Below are 24,128 nucleotides of genomic sequence, written 5' to 3'. Positions count from 1 at the left end.
AAACTCCTGGGCTCAAGTGATCTGCCTACCTCAGCCTCCGAAAGTGCTGAGATTACAGGCGTGATTACACTGCCCAGTCCCCTATTAACTTTTATCGTAAGCTTAATCTTAGAACAGAGTCCAAAAATTTTGACTAGAGTGGTGGGGGAAGCTGGTAGAAAAATGAGGAGAAGAAAGACCTAAGGCATGGGAACTGTTAGTATATTGTACAAAATGAAGTTAAAATATGGTATTTGAAAGTTGAAGCCGGGCACGGTGGTTCACACCTGTTATCCCAGCACTTTAGGAGTCCGAAGCTGGTCGATCATTTGAGGCTAGGAGTTGGGAGACTAACCTGGCACATGATGAAACCCCATCTCTACTAAAAATACAAAAACTAGCCAGGCATGGTGGGGCACCTGGTCCCAGCTACTCAGGAGGCTGAGGTATGAGAATCACTTGAACCCGGGAGGCAGAGGTTGCAGTGAGCCAAGATTGCACCACTGCACTCTAGCCTGGGCGACAAAGCAATGCTCTGTCTCAAAAAAAAAAAGAAAAAGAAAGTTGAAAAATTCAGCCAATAACATTTTTGTCACAATGGGGGAACTCTCAAGTATGGGGTTTTGGAGAGTCAGCTATTTCCTTTTCTCCCCACCAGGGAGAAAGACCTAGAGGTTTTTCCCCTCTCCCTCTCACTGTCCAGAGCAATTACCACAATTTAGTTCAGCCTAAAGAGCATACGCTGTTGGAAAAACGGCACTAATAGACTTACTTGATGCAGGGTTGCCATAAGCCTTAATTTTTTTTTTTTTTTTTCCTGAGACAAAGTCTCACTCTGTCACCTAGGCTGGAGTGCAGTGGCGGGATCTCGGCTCACCGCAACCTCCGCCTCCCGGGTTCAAGCAATTCTCCTGCCTCAGCTTCCGGAGTAGCTGGGACGACAGGTGAATGCCACTATGTCCGGCTTATTTTTGTATTTTTTGTTTTTAGAAGAAAGACAGGGTTTCACCATATTGGCCAGGCTGGTCTCGAACTCCCGACCTCGTGATCTGCCTGCCTTGACCTCCCAAAGTTTTGGGATTACAAGTGTGAGCCACCGTGCCCAGCCAAACCTTACATTTTAAAAAAATCACACTGGAGCCTGGGTGCGGTGGCTCATGCCTGTAATCCCAGCACTCTGGGAGGCCAAGGTGGGTGGATTACCTGAGGTCAGGAGTTCCAGAGCAGCCTGACCAACACAGAGAAACCCCGACTCTACTAAAAATACAAACATTAGCTGGGCATGGTGGTGCATGCCTGTAATCCCAACTACTCTGGAGGCTGAGGTAGAATTGCTTGAACCAGGAGGTGGAGGTTGCAGTGAGCTGAGATGGCACCACTGCACATCAACCTGGGCAACAAGAGTGCAACTCCAACTAAAAAAAAAAAAAAAGAAAAAAGAAAAAAAGAAATCACACTGGATCTGTAGAAAGAATATCAGTTCTTTTCAACCATGTGACTTCAGGCATATCTACCACACTTGTCATGTTTCCTCACTTAAAGTGAGAATAACAACGTCACACCAATGTCACCCACCTTGAATGTTTACAGTGAATTAAATCAAGACAAGCATCTGAAATTACTTCGTGAATCTTAAGTGCTACACAGGAGTGTGGCAGAGGAATTAGCTTCTAAAGTCAGCAAGATTAAAATTAAGTGCAATAAAAATTGCTTAGAAGTTCCTTAAATTGCCCATGAGCACAGTATGACAGACTTGAGAGACACATGAGAACAAAGACTCTCTGAGAGACAGCTGGGATAAACATTCAGTAACACTGCCAGCAGAATTGTTGCACTAGAACATTTTCATTTCCTCTCTCTTTCTGCCAAGTGCATAACTGAATCTAAGATGAAAGTATGATGCAACTTTGTTATTCTACAATTTTAAATTGGCAAGTTAAGAAACCTCTCTGGGCCTCTTTGTCTAATGATGTAGCTCAGCTGGATCAGGGTTTCATCCACGGTTTGTCTGACAAATATTGCCAGCTTACTATGCTTACTGTGTTCCAGGCTGCTGTGTTGGACTGTGGGAGGGTAGACGCCAAGGAGACAATCTGATCACAACAGGCTGGTGAGTGGTGAGGCAGTTTCAACCTTCATTTGAGGAATCCAGGGTTCTATAACCACCTTCTAGGGAATGTGGTGAATGTTTAGAAAAATTACAGAAAGTTACCAGCTACTCAGGAGGCTGAGGCAGGAGAATGGCGTGAACCCGGGAGGCGGAGCTTGCAGTGAGCCGAGATCGTGCCACTGCACTCCAGCCTGGGCGACAGAGTGAGACTCCATCTCAAAAAAAAAAAAAAAAAAAAAAAAAAAAGAAAAAAAAAACAAGAAAAATTACAGAAAGTTACATATTTTGTTATGAATACCAGCTACAATGCTATATCTAATATGAATTAAGTTCCTCTGTTTCCTTTTTTTCTGTTTATGTTGCTACTTTTTTTTTTTTTGAGACAGTCTCACTCTGATGCCCAGGCTGGAGTGCAGTGGCGGGATGTTGGCTCACTGCAACCTCCGCCTCCCAGGTTCAAGCGATTCTCCTGACTTAGCCTCCCGAGTAACTGGGATTACAGGCACCTGCCACCACACCCAGCTAATTTTTGTATTTTCAGTAAGACGGGGTTTCACCATGTTGGCCAGGCTGGTCTCGAACTGCTTACCTCAAGTGATCTGCCCGCCTCAGCCTACCAAAATGCTAGGATTACAGGCGTGAGCCGCCGCACCCCGCCTATGTTGCTACTTTTTAATGTGGGTTCAGTTTTTAAACCTGGCTCTTTAATTGAAAAAGTAATACAAACATATGTAAAAATTCAAACTGTAACAAAAAAGGTAGACAACGAGAAGCAAATCTTTCTTCTATTTCAGACTCCTCCTTCCCCATTCCACACCACATCCCCTCAACCCTCCTTCTATTCAGACGTTACCACTGGGTCAATCCGTTGAAAGTTACAGTTAAGGTGATACCTGGAGTCCAAAAGCTAAATATGAACCTAAGCTATCACCAGTCCCTTCCAGTTCTAAAACTAAGCCCAAGCCTTTTGCAGCACGAAAGAGATAGCCTCCTCCTATCTAAAGTTATGGCTGGTAGAGGCTCAGACGAATGGAAACCGATTTCAGACACATATTTAGAACTCCTGAAAGGCAGAAGACAGAACTTAATACTTTTATGGTGAGTGGTTTATTTACTGACTAAATAAACGCTCCCTTAGGGATGTAAGCTCTATACGGGCAGGAGCTTCATCACCAGCTCTCACTGCAGACCCCGGCATTAAAGGCGCTCACACGGTAAAAGCCCCTACCGCCCTCTACAGTCACAGTAGGCCAGCAGCCCAGAGTGGGAATCCGCGCAGGGCGTCACGTGACTCCAGCTCCCCGGCATCCGGCCCGCCCCCACCGAGACCCCGCCAATCCGGAAGGGAGGTCCAATTTGGCCAGGCCGGGGCGTGTTCCATGGGCCCAGTCGCCTTGCTGCTGCGTTATCCCTGGACTCGCCCCACTTGCCTCGGAGTCTCAGGCGGTTGCCCAGGTCCTCCCGGCAAAACCCTGGAGCTTGCTAGGGAGAGGAGCAAGTGCGGGGCCAGCGAGCAGAAGTGCCGACGCAGCCCGGCAGCCGCGGGCGAGGCGTAGGCTGAGCTTCAGGATACAGCTAGGAGGACGGCAGGAGTCTCCAGAGCGCGCGCGCCGGCCCTCCCCGTCCCGACCCACGCGGCGCGGCGTGGTGACGCCCGCGCGGCCTGAGGAAGGGGCGGGGCCGGGGCGGGCCTCCGCACTCCTCCCGCCCTCTCTCTGTCCCTACTCTCCCTCCCCTTCCCTCCCCCACACTCGGCCCCTTCAGCTTGGGGGTGCCTTCGTCGCGCAGCCTCGCGTCGGCCCGGCCCGGCTAGGCCAGCGGGCAGATGCCCCGAGCTGCAGCCGCCGCCGCCGCCGACTCGGCCGGTGGCGGTGTGGGAGGCGGGCTACCAGCCCGGGGCCGCTGAGTGTGACGGACGCAGCTGGGAGCCGGGGGCCCGGGGCCCCGGCGTCGGTGGCTCCGCACGGACCATGTATTTTCTGAGCGGCTGGCCCAAGAGGCTGCTGTGCCCTCTGGGGAGCCCGGCCGAGGAGCCTTTCCACGTTCAGTCCGACCCGCAGAGGGCTTTCTTCGCCGTGCTGGCCGCGGCCCGCCTCAGCATCTGGTACAGCCGAGTAAGTAGAGCCGCCCGCCGCCTTTCGCCGCTGCCTCCCCGGCCCCCCGGCGCCGTCCCACCCCTAACTTCCACCCAGCGCCCGGGACCCTTGCCCCTTCGCGCCAGACCCACCTGCCTTCGCCGTCCGCGTCCTCCTTCCACCGACTTGGCAGCAGGTACCCGCCGGCTCCGGGCACGTCCTCCAGCCGGCGGTCCGGGGTGGATGAAGTCGCTGCTGCCGAAAATCCCTGAGCCTCCCCACGTTGGACCGACTGCCGCGCCGTGCAGACTCCGCACGCTCCCCGGCCGAGCCCAGACTTGTTCTTCCCTCCCTTCCCCCATTCCCCGAGGAACAAATTTGTTTAAACTTTCCACAATTAGAAATCCGGCCGCTATGGTGCCCCAACCCTCCCTCCCTTTAAAGGTCGTTGTTTTGGAGTTAGGGAAAGCCTCTTGGGCTTTACCCAGCGCCAGACTTTACAGGCCTATAATAAATTATTTCTAGAAACTACAGCCTGAATTCTTTATTCTTCACTAAAGGTCTGGTTATTTAACTCCCCTCTTTAACTCCAACATCCCTTCCCCACTTTCGAGTTGGTCTTTTTCTTTGCTGCTGCTCTTGGACTCTTCGGAGTAGGGGGTTAAAGGAGCGGAAGTAGAACTCAAATCTGTTCGCACAACCCCCAGTTATAACACCTGGAAATAATAAGGCTTGGGAGGAGCATGGAACTGAATTCTGTTTTTGCTTTAAGTCCTGGTTATCTTTTTCTTTCTTGTATTGAGTAGATATGAGAAAGAAATAAGTGGTGGATGGGATACTCCCTACTCTCTACAAACACTGCTATAACTTTGTCCATGAGAACGACAGAGTTCAGAGTATAAAAATGCTTTTTTTCCTCCCCAAAGAAGGCAATACCAATCGATGTCAGAGTGAAGTTTTTCTCCTTTCCAAGTTAATTTGACCATGTGGGATAGGTTGTGACCTTGTCCTTATTAGATCTTCGTGAAATACTGGTTTTAGTTTGGTAAAATCCCCAAATCTTTGTGTGTTACTATTTGATTGCCTGTAATGCCCTTGACCGTCCTCACCCACATCCCTGGTAAAACTGGTGATGGGATTTAGTGACGGGTAATTCTGGTGTCTCCTGTGACTGTCATAGTTGGGCTGTAAATCAGACTATTTGCCATCAAGTTTTGGCGGATCTAATTTTCAAATGCAAATCAGAACAAAACAAACTGTTATAAAATCCTAATACCAATAATATGACTATTTTGTCTAGTGCTTGATGGTGTTTTGAATATGTATGTATGTGTGTATATATATATATAAAAACGTGTAAATATATACACATATATCTATAAAGTATCCTCTGGTTCCTAAATGAGATACTCGTTTACAATGTATATGCCAGTTGAATAATTTTTAATTTGTTTAGGTGTATATAACTATTAACTTTAAAGCACATGCAGAAAAAATGGAACTTGAATTTAAATTGTCTTTTGAATTTAGTACATAATTCCTTTTGAATGTAACAAATTTAGACTTTACGTCTAAAATTTAACTTTTCTTACCTTTAAAAAGGCAGACCTAAGTTAATTTTAAATAAAAGTAAATAGTATGAATTGACCAGAAGCCTGTAAACCACTTTATTCCCCCATAAGAGGAGCACAAAAATTTGCTTTAATTTAGGGACATTGTGAATATTCTTAAGAATGTCCATTGTTTGGTTTTGGAGTTAGATACCACATCTAGAAATCCAAGACAGTCCTGGAATTTAAACTATTTATACTCTTCTTTCAAATTCCCACCTCACATGCAGCTTCCTTTTTCCACGGAAGTCCAGGGACCACTACTATTAAGTTCCAGTGTGCAGAAGTTAGGCTGTAGGGAACCCATGGGTTTAGAGGTCTGGAGTGAAATGAAATGCAGGATACCTTACAGGAGGCTGCATGATACTGTAGTATGAGTGGTTAACCTTGGTCTCTGGGCACCAGCTTTGTTGTCACTTAAAAAAATCAGGTATTCACGAGGTCAAGAGATCGAGACCATCCTGGTCAACATGGTGAAACCCCGTCTACTAAAAACACAAAAACATTAGCTGGGGGTGGTAGCGCGCGCCTGTAGTCTCAGCTACTCGGGAGGCTGAGGCAGGAGAAACGCTTGAACCCAGGAGGCAGAGGTTGCAGTGAGCCAGGATTCCATCACTACTCCAGCCTGGCAACAGGGCAAGACTCTGTCTCAAAAAAAAAAAAAAAAAAAAAAAATCAGGTATTGAACCAAGTGATTATAAGGTGTATGATTACATGCCTAGGTGAGTGGGATACAGTTACTAGACTCCAGCTTCCAATCTTCTCTTCCTGGGATATGCGCTTTCTTACTCTGTATGAAAGTTTTCATTTTGATTTTCTAATTTCTAAACTTCCTGAAAGTATGTAAGTTAAAATAAATTTAGATTAACACACTTCATTTAAAAGTGAAAATGCCCTTAGGTAAATTAAAGGGCTGTCAGTTATACTGCGTAATTTAGAGTGAATTGGTTTTAAAAGTTCTAATGGAGCTGCTAAAAGCTTTGACTTTTGAGAGGCTGTAGATGCAAGTAATTTTATGTTAATATTTTGAAGATCTACAGGATTCTACAGAGTTGAAGTCTTACAGCTGCTTGAGGGCATTTGAAGGCAGGGAGACATGCTCATAGAGATGATAAAACAAGATTTGCTTACTTGAAATTTTGTTAGGGCTCACTTAGTAAATCAAGCTCTCTTAGGAGGGATAGGTTTTAAAAAGAGACAACTAGCCTTATGGAAGGGACAGTTGTTTGGTTGTCTAAGCTGGTTGTTTTAATGTTCAAAAGAATTGTGGAAATTGTCTGTGTACAATGATGCTTCATAAGACTGAATCTCTGTTAAAATCTCTAACTGTACATTATATGGGTCTTCTAGTGAACTTTTATGTACTACTTATACCTACTGTCCTCTATTCTAAGTAGGTATTCGGAATTCCACTGTTATAGACTCATATGTCTTCATAATTATTTCCTCCCCCAAAGTTGAGAAATACAGTATAGTGTTGTTTATGAACAAAAGAGCCTCTAGATAGTCACTTAGCTTTTTTATATTGAAGCCCCAATGTTACATTTTGGAGCCCCCGAAAAGGTGTTAAAAAGGGCTCAATATGTAGGCTAGATTGGGGTGGTAGAGGTAGAACTTTACTGGGGGCAATTGATACATTTCTGCTAAGGTTGTTGTAAAAGGACTAGTTTCAGCTTTGAGGATGAAACTGCTATATAAGGTAGGTTATGATTTATGATTGACATAGGTGTAGTGTGAGATGAATTACATTTTGTACTGTACTGGGGGCCCAGAATTACTCCTTTAATATACTAACTGTGAATATGAAAGTCTATATATGTGAACATCAAAATGATATCTTTGAATGTAGCCATTCTAAATTAGATGTATAATCATATCTCATTTTTCACGTCACTGACTTTAAACATTTAAATTACCTTCAGATGTATTTTTGAACACCAACTGTAAAATACAGATGTATATAAAAGGGATGAAGAGACATGTTATATGTGAACTGTGTAAAGATGTTAATGTGTTAATATGATAAATCTTGTGAGTTATCACTGTTGCAGGTAGTTAATAAAAAGCTGAAATGGGCAAATAATTGCTAGGCTTATAAAATAAATTGTATGTCATTTAGTAATCCTGAGCAAAAACTTAGTTCCCACTGGTGTGCTAATCATGGAAAAAAAAATGATCTTTCAAAAGAACCAAGCTTTGGATCAGGTATATGATTAACTGTGTGACCTCAGGAAGACCATTTTATTTGTATTTTCCCAGCATTCCCATTTCTCACCCTTTTAACTCTATTACTCACTGCCTCCAGAGAGCCTTCTTTATAAATTCACTGCTCTGAAGTCTTCTAGGGTTCACTGTTGATTAAAGAATGAAGTTCAAACTCCTTAGTTTGATATCACAGACACTCCCTTCTTGGAATGCTCTCTTGCCTCATTTCTGCCTGTCCGAATATTATCCATCCTTTAACTGCTGTTGAAATCCTTTCTTTATGAGTCATTCTTTACCTACTATAACCATAAGTGTTCATTTTTCTGATGAACTGCTGCTTCCCCCCTACTACCAGCTTTGTTGAGGTATAATTGACAAGTAAAAATTGTATATATTTAAGGTGTGCTGTGCAATACTTGGATCTACCCTGTGAATTGATAACCACAGTCAGTCTAATTAACAGATCCACCATCTCACACAGTTACCCCTTTTTTTGTATGTGGGATGAGAACACTTAAGACCTACTCTCTTAGCGAATTTCAAGTATACGATATGTGTTAATTATGGAAATAAATATCATTATTAACGATAGTTACTGTGGCGTACATTAGGTCCCCAGAATGTATTCATTTTATACCTGAAAATTTGTACCTTTGACCGAAGTACTCTCATTTCACCCACCTCCTAGGCCCTGGCAATCATTGTTCTACTCGTCTGTTTCTATGAGTTTGACGTCTTTATATTCCATGTATGACATCATGCAGTTGTTTTATGTCTTGCTCACTTAGTATGGTGTCCTTAAGTTTCGTCCATGTTGTTGCAGATGGCAGGATTTCCTTGTTTTTTAAAGGCTGAATAATATTTCATGTGTGTATGTGTGTGTGTTACGTTTTCTTTATCCATTCATCTATTGACAGACACTTAGGTTGTTTCCATATCTTTGCTAGTTTGAATAATGCTGCAAAGAATATGAGAGTGCAGATATCTCTTTGAGTTACTGATTTCAATTCCTTTGGATATATACCTAGAAGTGGGATTGTTGGATCATGTGATAGTCCTGTTTTTAGTTTGAGGAACTTCTGTTTTCCATAATGACTGTACCATTTTGCAGTCCCATCAGCAGTGTACAGGGAGGGCATCCCTTTTCTCCACATCTTAGCCAACACTTGTTATGATTTGACTTTTTGATAATAGATATCCTAACAGGTATGAGATATCTTATAGTTTTGATTTGCATCTTCCTGATGATTAGTGTATTGAGCATCTACTGGTCATTGGTTGTTTTTTGGGAAAACATCTGTTCAGATCTCTTGGCCATTTTTAAATTAGGTTATTTGTTTTCTTTTGCTTTTTGCTACTGAGTTGTATGAATTCCTTACGTATCTTGGATATTAGCCCCCTTTTAGATGTATGGTTTGCAAATATTTTCTCCTATTCCATAGGTTGCTTTTTTATCTTGTTGATTGTTTACTGTACAATAACTTAATTTCATGCAATCCTGCTTGTTTATTTTTGCTTTTGTTACCTGTGCTTTTGATGTCATCCAACATGCCATCGTGAAAACAGATGTCAGGGTGTTTTTCCCATTTTCTTCTAGGATTTGTATGGTTTCAGGTTTTACATTTAAGTCTTTGATCCTCCTCCTTTTAATTTTTGTGGGTACATAGATCTGTGTATTTATGGGGTATATGGGATATTTTGATACAGGACTGTAGTTACCCTGTTGTGCTATCAAATACTAGATTTTATTCATCATCTAGACAGGGTCTCACTTTGTCACTCTGGAGTACAGTGTCATGATCATGGCTTATTGCAGCCTCGACCTCTTGGGCTCAAGCAGTTCTCCCACCTTAGCATCCTGGGTAGCTGGGACTACAGATGCGTGCCACCATGCCGAGTTAATTGTTTGTAGAGATGGGGTGTTGCCATGTTGCCCAGGCCAGTCTCAGATTCCTGGACACAAGTGATCTGGCCACCACACCCAGTCCTTATTCATTCTTTCTGTTTTTTGTACCTATTAACCATCCTCCCTTCCCCCTCCCTATTTAATCCTTCTTGAGTTGATAGTGTAAGATAAGGGTCAGTTTCCTTCTTTTGCATGTGGATATCCAGTTTTCCCAACACTGTTTATGGTGTTGAAAAGTCAGTGTTGCAGGATGTGTTTTCTCCATCCTTAGCACTTGGTGAAAGATTAATTGACCATATATGCATGCGTGGTTTTATTTCTGGACTCCATTCTATCGCAGTGGTCTGTGTATCTCTTTTTATGTCAGTACCATACTATTTTGATTACTGTAGCTTTGTAATGTACTTTGAAATCAGGTTGATATGGTTTGAATCTGTTTCCCCACCCAAATTTCATCTCTAATTGTAATCCCCATAATCCCCATGTATGGAGGGCAGGACCTGGTAGGAGGTCTTTAGATCATAGAGTCAGTTTTCCCTGTGCTGTTCTTGTGATAGTAAGTTCTCATGAGATCTGATGGTTTTATAAGTGTTTGACTGTTCCTTCTATACATGCTGTCTCTCTCTTGCCTGCCACCATGTAACAAGTGCCCGCTTCCCCTTCTGCCATGATTGTAAGTTTCCTGAAGCCTCGTCAGCCATTACAGAACTGAATCTATTAAACCTCTTTCTTTATAAATTACCAAATCTCAGGGAAGTTTGTTATAACAGTGTGAAAACGGACTAACACATAGGTAATGTGACACTTCCAGCTTTGTTGTTCTTTCTCAAGATGGCCTTGGCTATTCATGGGCTCTTGTGGTTCTGTATAAATTTTAGATTGTTTTTCTATTTATGTGAAAATGTCATTGGAATTCTGATAGGGATTGCATTGAATCCGTAGATTGGTTTGGATGGTATGGACATTTTAACAACATTAATTCTTCTAATCCATGAACATAAGATATCCAGCCATTTATTTGTGCCTTCTTCAGTTTCCTTCATCAGCATTTTATAGTGTTTAGTGTTGGTTAAATGTATTCTAAGTATTTAGTGTTTTTGATGCTACTGTAAATGGTATTGTTTTCTTTTTTTTTTTTTTTTTTAAGACAAAGTCTCACTCTTTTCACCGAGGCTGGAGTGCAATGGAGCAATCTCAGCTCACTGCAACCTCCGCCTCCCAGGTTCAAGCGATTCTCCTCTCCCAGTTTCCCGAGTAGCTGGGATTACAGGTGCCTGCGACCATACCCGGCTAATTTTTGTATTTTCAGTAGAGATGGGGTTTCACCATGTTGGCCAGGCTGGTCTCGATTCCTGACCTCAGGTGATCTGCCTGCCTCAGCCTCCCAAAGTGCTGGGATTATAGGCGTGAACCGCCACGCCCAGCCACGTTTTCTTAATTTATTTTTTAGATACTCATGGTTCTTGTGTAGAAACACAACTTATTTTTGTATGTTGATTTTATATCTTGCAACTTCACTAAATTCATTTCTTAGTTCTAAATTTTTTTTGGTGGTTTTTAGGGTTTTCTTCATATAAAATCATGTCATCTTCAGAGACAATTTTGCTTTTTCCTTTGAACTACTGCTTTATATTGTAAGTTTTGCACTTACGCTTTATTTCTCCAACTAGATTATACATTTCTGGAGCACAGAAACTATCTTAATTTGTATTATCTATAGTGCCTGTACAAAGAAGATGTTTAATAAACATTTTTAATATTAATGAATTTAAGGCATTTGTCCTATGTGTGGCATAGCAATTTTTTTTAAGTTTTAGTTTTTTAATTTTTGTGAGAACACAGTAGGTGTTTGTTTTTTTGTGTGGTTTTTTTTGTTGTTGTTTGTTTGTTTTTGAGACAGGATTTCACTTCAGTTGCCCAGGTTGGAGTGCAGTGGCACAATCTCAGCTCACTGCAATCTGTAGTCACCCTGTTGTGCTTTTGACTGTAGTCACCCTGTTGTGCTGTCAAATACTAGGTCATACTCATTGTCTTTTTTTTGTACCCATTAGCTGTTCCCACCTCCCTTCCTATCCCCCCAGCTACCTTTCTTTCCCAGCCGCTGGTAACCATCTTTCTACTCTCTCTCACCATGAGTTCAATTGTTTTGATTTTTAGATCCCACAAAATAAGTGAGAACATTCTATGTTTGTCTCTCTGTGCCTGGCTTATTGCACTTAACATAACAAACTCTAGTTCCATCCATGTTGTTGTAAATGACTGGATCCCTTTTTTTTTTTTTAATAACTGAGTAGTACTCCATTATGTATAAGTACCGCATTTTCTTTATCCACCCATCTGTTGATGGACACTTCCAGTACTGTGTGGAATAACAGTAGTGAAGGTAGGCATCTTTGTCGGGTGCCTGATCTTAGAGGAAAGGCTTTCAGTTTTTATGTACTCAGTATGATACTAGCTATGGGTCTGTTATATATGGCTTTTATTATGTTGAGGTATGTTCCTTCTATACCCAGTTTTTTGAGGGTTTTTATGAAGGGATGTTGAATTTTCATGAAATGCTTTTTCAGCATCAGTTGAAATGATCATATAGTTTTTCTCCTTCCTTCTGTTGATGTATCACATTGATTGATTTGCATATATTGAACCATCCTTGCATTCCTGGAATAAATCCCACTTGTTCATGATGAATGATCTTTTAAATATATTGTTGAATCTGGTTAGCTTGTATTTTGTTCAGGATTTTCGCATCAATGTTCATCAGAAATATTGACCTGTAGTTTTCTTTATTGATGTGTCTTTGTCTGGGTTTGGTATGAGGGTAATCCTGGCCTCATAGAATGAGTTTGGAAGTACTCCCTCCTCCTGTATTTTTGAGAACAGTTTCAGTAGTATTGGTGTTCTTCTTTAAATGTTTGTTGGAATTGAGCGGTGAAACCACTGGGTCTTGGGCTTTTCTTTACTGGGAGACTTTTTATTACAGGTTCAATCTCATTTTTGGTCTGTTCAGGTTTTGAATTTCTTCATGGTTCAATCTTGGTAGGTTGTATGTGCTTAGGGATTTATCCACTTCATCTAGATTTTCCAATTTATTGGCATATAGTTGCTCATAGTAGTTTCTGATGATCCTTTGAATTTTTGTGTTATCAATTGTAATGTCTCCTTTCTTATCTCTGATTTTATTTATTTGGGTTTTCTCTTTTAAGATATGTCAGTTTTGTTTATCTTTTCTAAAAAGTAACTTTTTGTTTCTTTAGTCTTTTGGATTATTTTCTTCAAGTTAATTTATTTCTGCTTCATCTTTATTATTTCTGTTACTAATTTTGGGTTGTTTGCTCTTGCTTTTCTAGTTGTTTAAGAGGCATCATTAGGTTATTTATTTGAAGTTTTTCTTCTTTTCTGAGACAGGGTCTCACTTTATTCCCCAGGCTAGAGTGCAGTCGTGCAGTCTCAGCTCACTGTAGCCTCAACCTCCCAAGTTCATGTGATCTTCCCACCTCGGCCTCCCAAATAGTTGGGAGTTGCATGCCACCGTGCCCAGCTAATTTTTGTAGAGATGGGATTTCACCATGTTTCCCAGGCTGTTCTCAAATTCCTGAGCTCAAGCAATCAGCCCACCTCAGCTCCCAAAATGCTAGGATTTAGGCGTGAGACACTATCTTTTCTTCTTTTTTTTTTTTTTTTTAATTTATTTATTATTATTATACTTTAAGTTGTAGGGTACATGTGCATAACGTGCAGGTTTGTTACATATGTATACTTGTGCCATGTTGCTGTGCTGCACCCATCAACTCGTCATTTACATCAGGTATAACTCCCAATGCAATCCCTCCCCCCTCCCCCCTCCCCCCTCCCCATGATAGGCCCCGGTGTGTGATGTTCCCCTTCCTGAGTCCGAGTGATCTCATTGTTCAGTTCCCACCTATGAGTGAGAACATGCGGTGTTTGGTTTTCTGTTCTTGTGATAGTTTGCTAAGAATGATGGATTCCAGCTGCATCCAAGTCCCTACAAAGGACTCAAACTCATCCTTTTTGATGGCTGCATAGTATTCCATGGTGTATATGTGCCACATTTTCTTAATCCAATCTGTCACTGATGGACATTTGGGTTGATTCCAAGTCTTTGCTATTGTGAATAGTGCTGCAATAAACATACGTGTGCATGTGTCTTTATAGCAGCATAATTTATAATCCTTTGGGTATATACCCAGTAATGGGATGGCTGGGTCATATGGTACATCTAGTTCTAGATCCTTGAGGAATCGCCATACTGTTTTCCATAATGGTTGAACTAGTTTACAATCCCACCAACAGTGTAAAAGTGTTCCTATTTCTCCACATCCTCTCCAGCACCTGTTGTTTCCTGACTTTTTAATGATTGCCATTCTAACTGGTGTGAGATGGTATCTCATTGTGGTTTTGATTTGCATTTCTCTGATGGCCAGTGATGATGAGCATTTTTTCATGTGTCTGTTGGCTGTATGAATGTCTTCTTTTGAGAAATGTCTGTTCATATCCTTTGCCCACTTTTTGATGGGGTTGTTTGTTTTTTTCTTGTAAATTTGTTTGAGTTCTTTGTAGGTTCTGGATATTAGCCCTTTGTCAGATGAGTAGATTGCAAAAATGTTCTCCCATTCGGTAGGTTGTCTGTTCACTCTGATGGTAGTTTCTTTTGCTGTGCAGAAGCTCTTTAGTTTAATGAGATCCCATTTGTCAATTTTGGCTTTTGCTGCCGTTGCTTTTGGTGTTTTAGACATGAAATCTTTGCCCATGCCTATGTCCTGAATGGTAATACCTAGGTTTTCCTCTAGGATTTTTATGGTATTAGGTCTAACATTTAAGTCTCTAATCCATCTTGAATTAATTTTCGTATAAGGAGTAAGGAAAGGATCCAGTTTCAGCTTTCTACTTATGGCTAGCCAATTTTCCCAGCACCATTTATTAAATAGGGAATCCTTTCCCCATTTCTTGTTTCTCTCAGGTTTGTCAAAGATCAAATGGCTGTAGATGTGTGGTATTATTTCTGAGGACTCTGTTCTGTTCCATTGGTCTAGATCTCTGTTTTGGTACCAGTACCATGCTGTTTTGGTTACTGTAGCCTTGTAGTATAGTTTGAAGTCAGGTAGCGTGATGCCTCCAGCTTTGTTCTTTTGACTTAGGATTGTCTTGGAGATGCGGGCTCTTTTTTGGTTCCATATGAACTTTAAAGCAGTTTTTTTCCAATTCTGTGAAGAAACTCATTGGTAGCTTGATGGGGATGGCATTGAATCTATAAATTACCTTGGGGAGTATGGCCATTTTCACGATATTGATTCTTCCTATCCATGAGCATGGTATGTTCTTCCATTTGTTTGTGTTCTCTTTTATTTCACTGAGCAGTGGTTTGTAGTTCTCCTTGAAGAGGTCCTTTACATCCCTTGTAAGTTGGATTCCTAGGTATTTGATTCTCTTTGAAGCAATTGTGAATGGAAGTTCATTCCTGATTTGGCTCTCTGTTTGTCTGTTACTGGTGTATAAGAATGCTTGTGATATTTGCACATTAATTTTGTATCCTGAGACTTTGTTGAAGTTGCTTATCAGCTTAAGGAGATTTTGGGCTGAGACAATGGGGTTTTCTAAATATACAATCATGTCATCTGCAAACAGGGACAATTTGACTTCTTCTTTTCCTAACTGAATACCCTTGATTTCTTTCTCTTGCCTGATTGCCCTAGCCAGAACTTCCAACACTATGTTGAATAGGAGTGGTGAGAGAGGGCATCCCTGTCTTGTGCCAGTTTTCAAAGGGAATTTTTCCAGTTTTTGCCCATTCAGTATGGTATTGGCTGTGGGTTTGTCATAAATAGCTCTTATTATTTTGAGGTACGTTCCATCAATACCGAATTTATTGAGCGTTTTTAGCATGAAGGGCTGTTGAATTTTGTCAAAAGCCTTTTCTGCATCAATTGAGATAATCATGTGGTTCTTTGTCTTTGGTTCTGTTTATATGCTGGATTATGTTTATTGATTTGCGAATGTTGAACCAGCCTTGCATCCCAGGGATGAAGCCCACTTGATCATGGTGGATAAGCTTTTTGATGTGTTGCTGAATCCGGTTTGCCAGTATTTTATTGAGGATTTTTGCATCGATGTTCATCAGGGATATTGGTCTAAAATTCTCTTTTTTTGTTGTGTCCTTGCCAGGCTTTGGTATCAGGATGATATTGGCCTCATAAAATGAGTTAGGGAGGATTCCCTCTTTTTCTATTGATTAGAATAGTTTCAGAAGGAATGGTACCAACTCCTCCTTGTACCTCTGGTAGAATTCAGCTGTGAATCCATCTGGTCCTGGACTTTTTCTGGTTGGTAGGCTATTAATTGTTGCCTCAATTTCAGAGCCTGCTATTGGTCTATTCAGGGATTCAACTTCTTCCTGGTTTAGTCTTGGAAGAGTGTAAGTGTCCAGGAAATTATCCATTTCTTCTAGATTTTCCAGTTTATTTGCGTAGAGGTGTTTATAGTATTCTCTGATGGTAGTTTGTATTTCTGTGGGGTCGGTGGTGATATCCCCTTTATCATTTTTAATTGCGTCGATTTGATTCTTCTCTCTTTTCTTCTTTATTAGTCTGGCTAGTGGTCTGTCAATTTTGTTGATCTTTTCAAAAAACCAACTCCTGGATTCATTGATTTTTTGGAGGGTTTTTTGTGTCTCTATCTCCTTCAGTTCTGCTCTGATCTTAGTTATTTCTTGCCTTCTGCTAGCTTTCAAATGTGTTTGCTCTTGCTTCTCTAGTTCTTTTAATTGCGATGTTAGAGTGTCAATTTTAGATCTTTCCTGCTTTCTCTTGTGGGCATTTAGTGCTATAAATTTCCCTCTACACACTGCTTTAAATGTGTCCCAGAGATTCTGGTATGTTGTATCTTTGTTCTCATTGGTTTCAAAGAACATCTTTATTTCTGCCTTCATTTCGTTATGTACCCAGTAGTCATTCAGGAGCAGGTTGTTCAGTTTCCATGTAGTTGAGCGGTTCTGAGTGAGTTTCTTAGTCCTGAGTTCTAGTTTGATTGCACTGTGGTCTGAGAGACAGTTTGTTATAATTTCTGTTCTTGTACATTTGCTGAGGAGTGCTTTACTTCCAATTACGTGGTCAGTTTTGGAGTAAGTATGATGTGGTGCTGAGAAGAATGTATATTCTGTTGATTTGGGGTGGAGAATTCTATAGATGTCTATTAGGTCTGCTTGCTGCAGAGATGAGTTCAATTCCTGGATATCCTTGTTAACTTTCTGTCTCGTTGATCTGTCTAATGTTGACAGTGGAGTGTTGAAGTCTCCCATTATTATTGTATGGGAGTCTAAGTCTCTTTGTAAGTCTCTAAGGACTTGCTTTATGAATCTGGGTGCTCCTGTATTGGGTGCATATATATTTAGGATAGTTAGCTCTTCCTGTTGAATTGATCCCTTTACCATTATGTAATGGCCTTCTTTGTCTCTTTTGATCTTTGATGGTTTAAAGTCTGTTTTATCAGAGACTAGTATTGCAACCCCTGCTTTTTTTTGTTCTCCATTTGCTTGGTAAATCTTCCTCCATCCCTTTATTTTGAGCGTATGTATGTCTCTGCGTGTGAGATGGGTCTCCTGAATACAGCAGACTGATGGGTCTTGACTCTTTATCCAGTTTGCCAGTCTGTGTCTTTTAATTGGAGCATTTAGTCCATTTACATTTAAGGTTAATATTGTTATGTGTGAACTTGATCCTGCCATTATGATATTAACTGGTTATTTTGCTCATTAGTTGGTGCAGTTTCTTCCTAGCCTCAATGGTCTTTACATTTTGGCATGTTTTTGCAATGGCTGGTACCGGTTGTTCCTTTCCATGTTTAGTGCTTCCTTCAGGGTCTCTTGTAAGGCAGGCCTAGTGGTGACAAAATCTCTAAGCATTTGCTTATCTGTAAAGGATTTTATTTCTCCTTCACTTATGAAACTTAGTTTGGCTGGATATGAAATTCTGGATTTAAAATTCTTTTCTTTAAGAATGTTGAATATTGGCCCCCACTCTCTTCTGGCTTGTAGAGTTTCTGCCGAGAGATCTGCTGTTAGTCTGATGGGCTTCCCTTTGTGGGTAACCCGACCTTTCTCTCTGGCTGCCCTTAAGATTTTTTCCTTCATTTCAACTTTGGTGAATCTGGCAATTATGTGTCTTGGAGTTGCTCTTCTCGAGGAGTATCTTTGTGGCGTTCTCTGTATTTCCTGGATTTGAATGTTGGCCTGCCCTACTAGGTTGGGCAAGTTCTCCTGGATGATATCCTGAAGAGTGTTTTCCAACTTGGTTCCATTTTCCCCCTCCCTTTCAGGCACCCCAATCAGACGTAGATTTGGTCTTTTTACATAATCCCATACTTCTTGCAGGCTTTGTTCATTTCTTTTTCTTCTTTTTTCTTTTGGTTTTTCTTCTCGCTTCATTTCATTCATTTGATCCTCAATCGCTGATACTCTTTCTTCCAGTTGATCGAGTCGGTTACTGAAGCTTGTGCATTTGTCACGTATTTCTCGTGTCATGGTTTTCATCTCTTTCATTTCGTTTAGGACCTTCTCTGCATTAATTACTCTAGCCATCAATTCTTCCACTTTTTTTTCAAGATTTTTAGTTTCTTTGCGCTGGGTACGTAATTCCTCCTTTAGCTCTGAGAAATTTGATGGACTGAAGCCTTCTTCTCTCATCTCGTCAAAGTCATTCTCCGTCCAGCTTTGATCCGTTGCTGGCGATGAGCTGCGCTCCTTTGCCGGGGGAGATGCGCTCTTATTTTTTGAATTTCCAGCTTTTCTGCCCTGCTTTTTCCCCGTCTTTGTGGTTTTATCTGCCTCTGGTCTTGGATGATGGAGATGTACTGATGGGGTTTTGGTGTAGGTGTCCTTCCTGTTTGATAGTTTTCCTTCTAACAGTCAGGACCCTCAGCTGTAGGTCTGTTGGAGATTGCTTGAGGTCCACTCCAGACCCTGTTTGCCTGGGTATCAGCAGCAGAGGCTGCAGAAGATAGAATATTTCTGAACAGCGAGTGTACCTGTCTGATTCTTGCTTTGGAAGCTTCCTCTCAGGGGTGTACTCCTCCCTGTGAGGTGTGGGGTGTCAGACTGCCCCTAGTGGGGGATGTCTCCCAGTTAGGCTACTCAGGGGTCAGGGACCCACTTGAGCAGGGAGTCTGTCCCTTCTCAGATCTCAACCTCCGTGTTGGGAGATCCACTGCTCTCTTCAAAGCTGTCAGACAGAGTCGTTTGCAGAGGTGTCTGCTGCGTTTGTTTAGTTTACTGTGCCCTGTCCCCAGAGGTGGAGTCTACAGAGACAGGCAGGTTTCCTTGAGCTGCTGTAAGCTCCACCCAGTTCGAGCTTCCCAGCAGCTTTGTTTACCTACTTAAGCCTCAGCAATGGCGGGCGCCCCTCCCCCAGCCTCGCTGCTGCCTTGCCGGTAGATCACAGACTGCTGCGCTAGCAATGAAGGAGGCTCCGTGGGTGTGGGACCCTCCCGGCCAGGTGTGGGATATGATCTCCTGGTGTGCCTGTTTGCTTAAAGCGCAGTATTGGGGTGGGAGTTACCCGATTTTCCAGTTGTTGTGTGTCTCAGTTCCCCTGGCTAGGAAAAGGGACTCCCTTCCCCCTTGCGCTTCCCAGGTGAGGCAATGCCTCGCCCTGCTTCAGCCCTCGCTGGTCGGGCTGCAGCAGCTGACCAGCACCGATCGTCCGGCACTCCCCAGTGAGATGAACCCAGTACCTCAGTTGAAAATGCAGAAATCACCAGTCTTCTGTGTCGCTCGCGCTGGGAGTTGGAGACTGGAGCTGCTCCTATTCGGCCATCTTGCTCCGCCCCCCCTTTTCTTCTTTTATGATGTAGGTACTTATAGCTGGAAATTTCTCTGTTAGTACTGCTTTTGCTGTATCCCATAACTTTTGGTATGTTGTATTTCCATTATCATTTGTTTCAATAAAGTTTTCAGTTTGCTTCTTAATTTCTGCACTGACCCATTGGTCATTCAGGAACATATTGTTTAATTTCCAAGTGTTTGTATGATTTCCAGAATTGTTCTTATTGATTTCTAGGTTAACTCTACTATCAGAGAAGATGCTTGATATTATTTCAGTTTTTTTGAGTGTTTTAAGATTTGTGACCTACCATATGTGCAGTGCTTAAGTGATCCATGTACTGAGGGAAAGAATGTGTGTTCTGCAGCCTTTGGATGAAATGTTCTATAAATATCTGTTAGGTCCATTTGTTCTGTAGTGCGAATTAAGTCTGATGTTTCTTTGTTGAGTTTCTGTCTGGGAGTTGGATTCAGTGCTGAAAGTGGGGTGTCAAAGTCTCCAGCTATTATATTGAGATCTAGCTCTCTTTAGCCCTAATAATATTTGCTTTATATATCTGGGTGTGTTGGGTGCGTATATACATATGATTGTTACATTCTGTTGCTGGATTGACTCTTTTCTCAGTATATAATCACATACTTTGTCTCACAATTTTTGTCTTGAAATCTGTTTTGTCGGTATTTATATAATTACTCCTGCTCTTTTGGTTTCCATTGGCATGTAATATCTTTTTCATCCCCTTATTTTCAGTCTATGCATACCTTTGTATGTGAAGTGTGTTTCTTGTGGCAACAGATCAGTGGATCTTGTTTTTTCATCCATTCAGCCACTCTCTATCTTTCGATTGGAGAGTTTGGTCTGTTTATAGTCAATGCTATTATTAATAAGTAGGGACTTGTGTCATTTTGATATATATTTTCTGGTTGTTTTGTGGTCTTTCTTTACTTGCTGTCTTCCTTTTAGTGAAGGTCGTTTTCTCTTGTGCCATGATTTAATTTCTTGCTTTTTGTGTTTTGTGTATCTGTTGTGTGTTTTTGATTTGAGTTTACTGTGAGGCTTGCAAATACTATCTTATAACCCATTATTTTAAACTCATGACAACACTGATTGTATAAGCAGACAAACACACAAAAAGTGTTTAAAGTGTAATTAAAACTCTACACTTTAACTTCATCCCTCTGCTTTTTAACTTTTTTGTTTCTCATGTCTTACTGAACTATGTCTTGAAAAGTTGTAGTTATTTTTTATTGGTGTATTTCATCAGTCTTTCTACTTAAGAGCAGTTTACACACTACAATAACACTCTTATAAGAGACATCATTAGGTTATTTATTTGAAGTTATAAAATAAGAGTGTAATTGTGGTGTGTAAACTACTCAAGTAGAAGGAGTTGTACTCTTCTGTGTTTTTCTATGTACTTACTATTACCAGCGAGTTGTACCTTCCGATGGTTTCTTCTTGGTCATTAAATACTCTTTCAGATTGAACAACTCCCTTTAGCATTTCTTATAGGGTAGATCCAGTGTTGATGAACTCTTAGGTTTTTTTTTTTGTCTGTGAAGGTCTTTATTTCTCCTTCATGCTTGAAGGATATTTTCACTGGATATACTGTTCTAGGGTAAATGCTTTTGTTTGTTTGTTTTTTTTGTCAGCACTTTCCATATATTGTTGAAATATGGCCTGTAAGGTTTTTACTGAAAAGTCTGCTACCGGACATATTGGAGCTCTATTGTATGTTATTTGTTCCTTTTTTTTCTGTTGCCATTTTTTGGATCTTTCTTTATCCTTGACCTTTGAGAGTCTATAGATGCCATAAGGTAGTCTTCTTTTTTTATTTTTTATTTTTGACGGGAGTCTTGCTCTGTTGCCCACACTGGAGTACAGTGGCACAATCTTGGCTCACTGCAAGCTCTCCCTCCTGGGTTCATGCCATTCTCTTGCCTCAGCCTCCCGAGTAGCTGGGACTACAGGCGCCTGCCACCACGCCCAGCTAAATTTTTGTATTTTTAGTAGACATGGGGTTTCACCGTGTTAGCCAGGATGGTCTTGATCTCCTGATCTCATGATCCACCCCCCTCGGCCTCCCAAAGTGCTGGGATTACAGGCGTGAGCCACTGTGCCCAGCCGCCATAAGGTAGTCTTCTTTAGATTAAATCTGCTTGGCGTTCTGTAACCTTCTCATACTTGAATGCTGATATCTTTCTCTAGGTTTGGGAAGTTCTCTCTTATCCCTTTGAATGAACTTTCTACTCCGGTCTCTTTCTCTACTTCCTCTTTAAGGCCAATACCTCTTATATTTCCCCTTTTGATGCTATTTTTTAGGCTTGCTTCACTGTTCCTTATTCTTTTTTCTTTTGTTTACTTCTCTGACTATATTTTCAAGTAACCTCTCTTCAAGCTCACTAATTCTTTCTTCTACTTGATCAGTTCTCCTTTAAGAGACTCTGATGTATTCTTCAGTTTATTGGTTGCATTTTTCAACTTTAGAATTGCTGCTTGATTTTTAAAAATTTAAATCTCTTTGTTTAAAATGTGATAGAATTCTGAGGTCTTTCTCTGTGTTATTTTCAATTTGTTTGACTTTCCTCAACATAGCTATTTTTAATTCCTGCCTGAAAGATCACATATCTATCTCTCTTTTTCCAGGATTGGTCCCTGCCTTACTTAGTTTGTTTGGTGGGGTCATGTTTTCCTGGATGATCTTGATTTGATGCTTGTAGATGTTCATTGGTGTCTGGACATTGAAGAGGTAGGTATTTATTGTAGTCTTCGCAGTCTGGGCTTGTTTGTACCTGTCCTTCTTGAGAAGTCTTTCCGGTTATTTGAAGGGACTTGGACCCCATGCCCAATAATGCTGTGGTTTTTGCAGACTCAGAGATACTGTCTTGGTGGTCTTGGATAAAATCTGGAAGAATTATTTGGATTACTAGGTAGAGACTCTTGTTCTTTTCCCTTAACTTTCTTCCGAACAAATGGAGTCTCTCTCTGTGCTGAGTCGTCTGGAACTAGGGATGTGTTGTTGCAAGCACCCCTGTTGCCACCACCACTGAAACTAAGCTGGGTTAGACCTGAAGCCAGCAGAGCACTGGGTCTCATCCAAGGCCTGCTGTCACCACCACCTGGCTGCCACCTATGTTCACTGAAGGCCCTAAGGCTCTACCATTAGCAGTTGGCAAAGCCAGCCAGGTTTGTGTCCTTTCCTTCAGAGTGTCTCATTCCCCAAACCCCAGGCCAGTCCAGAAATGCTGTCTGGAAGCCAGGGATTGGCGTCAAAATTCTTAGCAATTTGCCTGATATTCTGTTCTGTTGTGCCTAAGCTGGCACTGAAACCACAACACAAAGTTCTTCCTACTTTTTCCCTTGTCCACAGGCAGAGGAGAATCTGCCTCTGTGTTTACCACTACCACAGGACCACAGTGGGTTCTGCCAGGCCAGTGCCTGGCAGTCATCTTCAGGTGTTTATGAATCATTAACATAATCCATATTATAGTTAAATATTTATCTGGAGTTTACCGTGGACTAGGTATTTTACATCATAGTAAGCAAAGTTTCCCAAATATAAATTCTTTTTATTTCTCATTCATGACTTTTGCCCTGTTCTCATACTACCTATTCATTGTAACTTTTAAACTTGAAATTCTCTTTCAAAATAAATGAATTTATACTTTCACCATAAATGGAAATCTAGTACCATTTATATGAATAGAAGGTATTATGAAAGAATACAATAAAAACAATTTTATAAGGCTGGGCACAGTGGCTCACACCTGTAACGTCAGCAATTTTGGGGTCCTAGGTGGGAGGATCACTTGAGCCCAGGAGTTCAAGATCAGTCTGGACAGTATAGGGAGACCCCCATCTCTATAAAAAATACAAATAAAAAAATTAGCTGGCTATGGTGGTGCATGCCTGTGGTCTCAGCTAATCTGGTGACTGTATACTATTTAAATTTTGATGAACTACAGAGTAGTTTGAGTCTAGGAGGTTGAGGCTGCAATGAGCCATGATTGCACTATGGCAACCCAGCCTGGGTGACAGGGTGAAACCCTTTCTCAAAAAAAAAGTTATGAAAAATATAGTTTCCTGCCAAACTCTTACTCCTTTGTTAAAAAGGACAATTAGCCCTTTTTATGCAAGGTGCTTAGAAATAAACTAGCACCTCATTCAGATATTCTCCTTACCTAAATAAAAAAGATTGAAGAGGAGTTGAAAAAAGATTTTTTTCATGTGTGATTATTTACTTCGGTATTTGTATGTCATCTAAAATGGTGGTATAGGACCTGCATTAAAGTGTTCCACCTGTATTCGTTTGTTAGGCAATTTATTTAATCAGAAAAAATATAGTAAATTTATAATTTAAAAATATTTTGGAATTTACATCTGCCACAAACTAAGACAATTTCTTCATTCAAA

The 24,128-nt window shown here is 41.2% G+C and overlaps 1 protein-coding gene and 1 long non-coding RNA gene across 5 annotated transcripts in view; one reads left to right on the top strand and one right to left on the bottom strand.

Annotated features, from left to right (window-relative positions):
* LOC126937884 (uncharacterized) overlaps positions 1-4,540 on the bottom strand; it is a 101,082-nt gene extending 96,542 nt beyond the window's left edge. Inside the window, exon 1 of the long non-coding RNA XR_007719887.1 lies at positions 4,317-4,540. This is a non-coding gene — a long non-coding RNA (uncharacterized LOC126937884). The remainder of the gene's footprint in view (positions 1-4,316) is intronic.
* The window catches only part of RIC1 (RIC1 homolog, RAB6A GEF complex partner 1), a 153,520-nt gene continuing 133,228 nt past the window's right edge, over positions 3,837-24,128 (top strand). For 2 of the 4 annotated variants that reach the window (XM_050761693.1, XM_050761689.1), the window contains exon 1: positions 3,837-4,203. In XM_050761693.1, coding sequence (XP_050617650.1) covers positions 4,060-4,203 — 144 coding nt within the window. In that variant the 5' untranslated portion in view covers positions 3,837-4,059. Of the gene's footprint in view, positions 4,204-20,621; positions 22,465-24,128 lie in introns of those variants that run through there. The other 2 variants (XM_050761690.1, XM_050761691.1) reach the window with 2 other exon arrangements.

The sequence above is a fragment of the Macaca thibetana genome, chromosome 15 (genome assembly GCF_024542745.1).
Source record: "Macaca thibetana thibetana isolate TM-01 chromosome 15, ASM2454274v1, whole genome shotgun sequence".
Taxonomy (NCBI): domain Eukaryota; kingdom Metazoa; phylum Chordata; class Mammalia; order Primates; family Cercopithecidae; genus Macaca; species Macaca thibetana.
The sequence above is the reverse complement of the archived record's forward strand: the minus strand, read 5'-3'. Positions and strand labels throughout refer to the sequence as shown.